Source organism: Pteropus vampyrus, unplaced genomic scaffold, assembly GCF_000151845.1.
Source record: "Pteropus vampyrus isolate Shadow unplaced genomic scaffold, Pvam_2.0 Scaffold84, whole genome shotgun sequence".
Classification (NCBI taxonomy): domain Eukaryota; kingdom Metazoa; phylum Chordata; class Mammalia; order Chiroptera; family Pteropodidae; genus Pteropus; species Pteropus vampyrus.
Window position 1 is genome coordinate 2,129,976 of NW_011888865.1, and position 8,867 is coordinate 2,138,842.

General features: G+C 36.2%; 1 protein-coding gene across 1 annotated transcript; it reads left to right on the forward strand.

Annotated features, from left to right (window-relative positions):
* Positions 1-4,784: 4,784 nt before the first annotated feature.
* On the forward strand, positions 4,785-5,306 carry LOC105294185 (protein tyrosine phosphatase type IVA 1-like). Its single transcript, XM_011363269.1, has 2 exons — positions 4,785-5,113; positions 5,189-5,306. The coding sequence occupies exons 1-2, from the start codon at positions 4,785-4,787 to the stop codon at positions 5,304-5,306; spliced, it is 447 nt and encodes a 148-aa protein (XP_011361571.1).
* The last annotated feature ends 3,561 nt before the right edge of the window (positions 5,307-8,867 follow it).

Below are 8,867 nucleotides of genomic sequence, written 5' to 3' on the forward strand. Positions count from 1 at the left end.
GTCTTTATCCTTCCTCCTTTCACCTTTTGCCTAAATCAGATGGCACCTCAGGCCTTTCATTTAAACTTTATTAGTTAGCATAAGGCTTTAACAGAGACCAAATAACAGTGCTTTAACCAAGACAGAAGTGCATTTTTCTCTCAAGAAACTGTCAAAAGGTAAATATTCCAAGATGGCAGGGTGGCTCTACTACCTTCTCCTGTCGTTCTACCACTGGGTCAAGTCAGCTGCTCCAGTTCTCATCATTTACCAATTAACAAATAGGAAGAAAAGGGCAGGAGAGCAAGTGTGCTTTTCTTTTTCCTTTTAAGAGTATAACCTGGAAGTAACATCATTATTTCTCCCCATGTCCCATTAGCTGGAATTGAATCACATGGCTACACCACACTGCAAGGAAGCTTGGGAAATGAAATCTCTAGCTTAGTGGCTATATGTCTAGTGAAATACTCAAAGACTGCTTGTACTAAACATAGGGAAAATGGATCATAGTGGAAAACGGTCTGCCATATCCTGAAATTTTTTGTGGGGGAGGAATGGAGCTATAAAATACCAAACGATGCTAGCTAATATATTTTTTAAATCTTTAAAAAATGTAAAGCTACAAGATAAGTCTCCAGAGGCAACACAAAATGGGAGCAAGAATCCAGAGAAGCAAGTAGCAACTAATTACCAATGATCTATGCCTTTTAAATTAATGCTAAAGATAAATTTTTATTTTGAAATAATTTCAAACTTAGAAGATTCAAGAATAGTAAAAATACCATTCCCACCCTCCATGCCCCCAACTTCCATGGAACTAAGTTAAGAGCAAGTTGGTGACATAGGCCCTATCATTTCTGCATACTTAGAGTATAGTGCCTTACAAATAAGGATATTCTCATAAAAACACAAAATAACCAACAAAATAAAAAAATTTGACAGATTCGTTATTCTCATGTAATTCAGTCTCAGTTCAAATCTTGCCAATTGTCCCAATAATGTCCTTTTCTGTTATATTAAGTTGCCATTATCTCCTTAATCATCTTCAACTTAAAACAGCTCTTAACCTTTACTTGACTTTCATGGCTGACACTTTGTAAGATTTTGGTCCTTCCATTTGGAGCTGTCTGATTTTTTCCTCCTGATAAAATTCCCGTAATTTTTTTTTGGGGGCGGGCAGGAATATCACAGATGTGATGCTATGTTCCTTGTACTCCATCCCATCAGACGTACACAATTCAGTTTATCCCATTATTGATCAGTCAACGTTAATCATTTGATTAAGTGATGCCTGCAGGTTTACTACTATAAAGTTATAGTAGTAACTACTATAACTTTATAGTAGTAAACTATAACTTTATAGTAGTAAACTTTTTTTTTCTTTTGTGAGCTTTTTTGCGGTAGGTACTTCTGAAATACATTTCCCATTCTTTATCAATTTGCATCCATCATTTTCAGCATCTACTGATGTTTCTTTGCTAGGTGAATAATTGTGATGACGATTGCTAAATACAGACTTTTAAAAATTTCCCCATTCCTGCTACATGTATTTGTTGATATTCTACTATAAGGCTTAATGTTTGCTTCTCCCTATTTATTTATATTAGTACAGATTTTAGGATTTATATTTTATTCAGTGAGTTTTAATCCATTCCTATCATTGGTATACAATTTGTAGCCAGTGGTAGCCCTTCGGTGTGGCTTCTATGTTTTCTGTTTTGCTTTAAATAATTAATCTTAGAATGGTTTTAGAGAGTTTTCTGTATACTCTTCACCCAGTTTCCCCCATTGTTAACATCTTACATTTCTGTGATACATTTGTCACAACTAAGGAATCAATAGTGGTACTTCACCATTAACTAAACTTCACACTTTATTCAAATTTCACTAGTGTTTCCCTAATGTCCTGTTTTTGGTTCCAAGATCCTATTCAGGATATCACTTTACATTCAGATGTCAGGTCTCTTTAGCCTCCTTTGGTCTGTGTTCTATGTCCTTTTGTCACATTCTTATTATTCTTTGAACACTTCCTTATTTTATGCCATAACAAGATGTTTTAGGCTACTCTTGTGCTTTTCTTGCCCTAGCTCTGGAATCAGCTATTTCTCCAAGGAGACATGGTTTCCTTTCATGAAGAACCGTATTAAGAAACCTTGATCTGATTGCTTGTTGTTCTCATTACTATGTGATGTCATTGCTTCAGGCCCTCTCTGCTCTCTGCAGGTAAAGCAAGGGAATTCACACACACACACACACACCCCTCTATATAGCTATATATATATTGCAAATTATGAGTTCACACAAGTACAACCAATTCCAATTCGAAATTCTATTTTTTTCCCTTTCTATATTTGTAACTCCTGTCTGACAGTGAGAAACTCGATTCTGATTATCCTCAGTGTATTACTGGGTAATCCGTTATGTAATCTCTGATCAAGACTGCCATCTTCCATATATATGTCCCCTCTACTCTGGGCTCTGACAGCCTGCACCAGGCCTCCACCCTTGCTTGAATGCCTTTCTCCCTCCTCCTTATACTGTTATCTTCTGCATATCTACCTACTGCACAGACAATTACCTTGCTCTGCCCCATCTAGTGGACTGAGTTATTAAATAAGAAATGAAGGAATAAAAAAGGAAGAGTTAAAGAGGGAAGGAAGAGGAAAGAAGGAAGAAATAGGGCTTTATTGTTATGAGCTATGCAAAGGTCAGGAAACAAAGCCTAGACATTTTAGAAAATTCTATAGCTATTAGAGGGGAAACCTGAAGACAAGGAATATCTTCAAAGGGCTGAGAAAATGTCAGTGTAGAATTGTATACCCAGCAAAACTATTAAGAATGAAAGCTAAATAAAAGATTTTTAGGAAAAAACAAACAAACACACACTTATTAAAAAAACCAAAGGGAAAAAAGTCTACTAACAATAAGAAATGAATTTTCCAACAATGAGAAAAATGCATATTTTTAAGATTATATAAAATATTTATCAAAAATGGTTATATACGAGGAGCTAAAGGACTCTCCTAAAGGATTAAGGAGGATAATGAAAGGGTAGAGATGCAAGAAGGAATAGTGAGCAAAGAAATTGATGATATATTTGGCAAATTGAAACAAACATTGATTTTTTTAAAAAACAATGTATTTTATGGGTTAAAAATTCTTGTCAAAATTAAAAGTTAAAGCTTGTTGAGTTCATTCAAGAGGTGGGAAAAGATTTTGAATGTTTGACTTTTTCTAAGCTATTTAAGTATTGAAAGAATAGAAATAAGGTATATAATAGGCCATATGTATTGGAGGTAGACTTTAGAGAATTACATGATTCAAATCCCAGCCCTGCCATTTGCTAGCTGTGTGACCTTGGGCAAAGAACTTTTCTGTGCCTAAGGTTGTGTGTGTGTGTGTGTGTGTGTGTGAATGGAAATAATACTAGTACCTAATTCATCGGGTTGTATCAAATTTATGAAAGCCATTTAGATTTAAAACAGTGTCTAATCTATAATACTGCTAAGAAGTTTTAAGCACAGTTACAAATTTCCAAAACAGTAGAGGGAAAATAATGGATTTATAGGAGGAAAAACCCCAATCCAAAAGCAATCAAGATAGAATAAAAAAGAAATACAGAAGTATGACAAATTGCACAAAACGAGAGCAAAAACATGAAAATATAGTAATAAAATAACACAATGTAATGTAAAATAATAGAATAAAGTAAGGTAAATGGACCAAATTCTTCAGGTAAAAGACGAAGTTTGTCAAACTGGATTGAAATAAAGCCTAGTAATACGTTGTTTGAAAGAGATACAGCTAAAACACGAAGCCAATGGAAAAAGATAGGCCAGAGTCAATGGATGGGATTCTTCTTCCACTATTCCCTTCCCCTCTGGTCTTAGCCCACTCCCATGTCTCTCTTTAACCTCTTCCAGACTTTATCTCCTACCATCCCCACTCCCATGTCCCTGTTTGGCCCTTTTATTCTCTAATGTTGGGCGAAGAGGATGCTCAGGTTCCAGCGCTTCCCCCTTGGTCAACAGGTTCACACAGGATTTAGCCAAGGTGATTCCTGTGGGGGGCCGGGCTCCTACCCTCGCTCTTTGATTCTGCCTCTCCCACCCGCCAGGATTGGTGAGGCGGAGCGCACATCACCTCGATATAAAAGAGAAGGCTCGTGACGCAAGCTTGCCTCAGCGCCTGCGCATTGGATCCCTTGAGGCTGGCGCACGGTTAAGCTCGGTGTCCCGTCATCGCCGCTGCTCCCCGACGACCACTACCGCTCCCTGCTCTGCAGCCACTGCCAGTACCTGTGTTGCCCGCGCAGGACCAGCTGTATGATTAGGCCACAATCTTTAATGAGTAAACAAACTTCTTTCTGTGGTGTTCTTGGTCGCGCATTTGTGGAGTTTCTGAAGAGCCCTGGAGATTACTGCCAGGCACAGCATGACCTTTATGAGGACCAGTGAACTGTAGATATTCATTACTACTACACCAAGAAGCCCCCATAAGAGCGGTTTTCTGGATGCAGACGTGCAGAATTGAAATCATCAGAGCTTTTTACTAGATTCTGACCTAGGCGGGGTAAACGTCGGTGCACCTCCTTTCCATTGACTCAGTATTACTGTACCGAAGGGTTGCTTCTTGTTAGGAGGTTCATTTCATTTCCTATTACTCCCAATTTCATATTCAAACCATTGAGAAATTTGGGAGGAGTATATTGGAGTAGACTTCAGTTTCTTTACATCTTTTCCGTATTCAAAATTAAAAAAATTTTTTTTCCATAACTGTATTGCGTGTTTTTTAACTAAATTAATATGGTTCCAATGAACCACCCAGCCCCTGTGGAAGTCACATACAGGAACATGAGATTTCTTATTGCACACAATCCAACCAGTGCAACCTTAAACAAATTTATAGAGGAACTTAAGAAATATGACATTACCACAATAGTAAAAGTGTATGAAGCAACTTATGATACTGCTCTTGTGGAGAAAGAAGGCATCCAGGTTCTGGATTGGCTTTTTAATAATGGTTCATCACCGTCTAACCAGATTGTTGATGATTGGTTAAATCTTGTAAACGTCAAATTTCGTGAAGAACCTGGTTGTTGTATTGCTGTTTACTGTGTTGTAGGTCTGGGGAGAACTCCAATGCTTGTTGCTCTAGCCTTAATCAAAGGTGGAATGAAAAATGAAGATGTAGTACCGTTTATATGACAAAAACGGTGTGGAACTTTTAACAGCAAGCAACTTTTGTATTTGGAGAAATATCGTTCTAAGATGCGGCTGCACTTCAAAGACACCAGCGGTCATAGAAACAAATGTTGCATTCAATAAAACTTGGCTGCCTGATGCTGTTGCCTTAGGAGTGGAAACTGAGACAGGACTTAGTGTATCATACATATTAGCCAACATCAGAATTACAGCCTCTATGTTTGGTTTACTACTAATCCCATGCCAGAAACAATATGTAAGAAATCAAGAGATTAGATGCCAAAATACTCAGCACAATACTTCTATATTTTTAGTACCATACAGAATTAAAATCTTAGGAATTGTGGACAGCACTGTAAACCATATGTAGTTTATTCCTTCTCCTTGTATGTCTACTTTATGTTTACCACCTCACATGAATACCAGTATACAGCATGTTTGTGAAACAGTTGATTTTGTTAGATTCTTACCAAAACTAATGGTGATTATTTAACGTCTTTCTATAAATCTCATTTTGTGCTGTTATGAAAACCACCATTTTGAAAAAAATTACAAATGTCTGGTTGAAAATTCATGTAAAGTACACATTGTACAGAAGCACATGTGTGTATTGTCTTCAGACAAAAAAGCCTCACAGTTAATTTAATGTTCACACCTGGGATGCAACTTAGAGAGGAGGGCTTGAAAATAGAATAGGATGAGGCTATGAAATACTTCTAGCAAAATGTTGCCTTTGTCTTGTGTAGAATATATAGAATAGGTCCTTTTATTTAATAAACATTTTTTAAAGGTAGAGATGCTTTGTAGCTAAAACATTTTTAAATTATAAAATTTATGAAAATCTCAGAATTCTTTGTCATACCTACTAGAAGTTGTTTGTTAACTCCTATTTTTGTTTCAAGTAGGATATTTTTTTCTTGTCTTCCCAACCAAAAAAGAAGTAGGTTTCTACCAATAAATTGATCAGACATCTAATATTGTATATGCTTTTTGAACTATGTAATTTAACATTTGGATACTTGGTACTTTGTTTTATTATATAATTTATAAAATGGCAATATGTATTAATGTTAGTTTAACTATATATTCATTCTGTCTGGAAATACAGTTCTGCAGGATAGATAATGTCTCTGTCCACCATTCACCAGTTAGTATAAGAGCTTAAATATTTAAATAATGAATTGTGAGAGAAACTTTATCTAAGCAAGACAGTATGGCTATGCTAATTTTAGTAAAAGAAGCAAAGGCATGACTAGAGATAGACAAAATCAATATTTCAAGTTTCGATTGTTCCAAAATATGTAAAACAAATATGGAGAGAACTACAAGGAAAAAGTTTACCATAGTGGTGGGAAATTTTAGTTTCCTTTCAGAAACAAATCAGATATAGATTTAGACAAAACAATAAACTTGATTCCATGAACAACAGGAAGGATCTATATTTTTTTCAACAGTACCTGAAATATTTTATTGAATTTGACTATATATTTGACCATAAAAATTTCAGCAGATTTTAAAATATTTGAATAATACAAATAACTTTTCTGATTACAATTCAATTAGATTAGGAAAAAAATTAATACCCACAGACTTGGAATTTTGAAAATCTGTCTAGAGACTTCCATTTCCAGGTACGGTGTAGTAGATCACGGCAGCCCAACACCCTTGCACCAACCAGAATAATACATATGTTTAAAGACGTGAGAGCTGTGAAAGCAACAAGGACTAGGTGAATAGGAATTCCGGAGAGGGAGTAGCCCTGCTGGGGCGAGTGGCCATTTTGTTCTCTGGCAGTATTTCCTGATTCTGGACTTGGACTAAGGCTCAGGCTTGGTTCATGCAGGGGGAAAGAGAAACCCAGCAATGCTTTGGTGGCCGTGTGGGGCTGGTGCAACAGGCTGGAAAACTGAGAAACTTGGCAAGTTTCCTCTTGGCCTATTGCAAGCTGAGTTCCTCAGGAAGCAAATACTGAACCTGGAATTTGCATTTGGAGGTTTACTGGAGAGTCATCTCAACAAAATTCGTGGAAGCAAGAGAACCAGGAAATGGCAGAAGAAGTTGAGTGGTGATACATATAGTTGCAACAGTGGCCTCAGCCTATCTTGTATGAAGTTCTGAAGCTGGGATGACCATTTAGGAATGTCCCCAATAGAGGTAAGGGGGTTGGGCCTTTGAATTTGAATCAACCAGTCGTTGGATGCAGGCTGTCCCTGGGGATGTCCCTTGGATGAAGCGTCATCTTTCAGTCAAGTGCAGTTCTCAAGGAGGGATGCACTTATGGAGCCTTCAGATGATGATACCCCTGGCAGCTGGGGGAATGAGTGTTGCAGATGTAAAGGGATCTAGGTAGTGCAACCACAGCATCTACTCTTCTAAATGACACTTGCTGAGTTCTGGGGCTATGTGAGGGTCTGGGGAGTTAGAATGAAGATTTTTAAAAGACAAATGGAAATCTCCCTTAATCTCATAGTGCTAAGGAGAAAAAGTCTTGCTAGAAGAAGAGATTCCAACCCTCATCAACACTTATTGTCTTGTCTTTTTTATTATAGCCATTCTGGTGAGTGTGAAGTGATATCTCATTGTGGTTTTATTTTCCATATAACTAATGATGTTAAGCATCTTCTCCAGTGCTTGTTAGCATTCACATATCTTTTTCAGTAACAGTCGATTCAAATATTTTGCCTCGTTTTTCAACTGAATTTTTGCTGAATTGAAAACTTCATGTATTTTGGATCCAACACTGTTTTCAGATACATAATTTGCAAATATTTTCTCCCAGCCTATTGCTTATCTTTTTTTTTCTCTTAATGGTGTATTTCAAAGGGCAAAAAGTTTAAATTTGATGAAGTACAATTTATCAATTTTTTAAATGAATCATGCTCTTAAAATGTGTCTAAGAATTCGGTCACAAAGATTTTTCTGCTATATTTTCTTCTAGAAGTTTTATGGTTTTAGCTCTTACATTTAGGTCTGTGCTCCATTTTGAGTTAATTTTTGTGTATGGTGTGAAGTAAATGTCTAAATTTTTTTTTTTTTTTGCATGTGGATATCCAGTTGTTCCAGCATCATATGTTCAAAAGACTATCTTTTATCCCATTGAATTATCTTGGGAGCTTTGATGAGAAATCAATTTACCATAAATGTAAGCACTTATTCATGAATTCTCAATTCTGTTCCATCGATTGACATGACAACACAGTATTATTAAGCTATTATAGCTTTATAATAGTAGGTTTTGAAATTGGTTAGCATACTTGGTTATTTAAAAAAAAATGGCTATTCTAGGTCCTTTGCATTACCATATAAATTTTAGAATCAGTCTGTTGATTTTTACAAAAAAGGCCTGCAAGGATTTTCATAGGTATAGTGTTGAATTCATAGGTAATTTGGAGATAATTGAAGTCTTAACAATATTAGTCTTTAAGTCCATGAACATGAAACACTCTCATTTATATCTTCAATTTCTATCAGCAGTGTTTTATAGTTTTCAGTGTACAAGACTTGTACTTCTTAAATGTCTAAGTATTTTTTTGGAATATTATTGTGAATAAAATTGTTTTAATTTTATTTCTAGATTTTTTGCTGCTAGTGTGTAAAAATACGATTGAGTTTTGTATATTGATTTCGCATCCTATAACCTTTCTAACTCATTGGTGGGAGTGGGGGGAGGGGGAGAGAGACAGA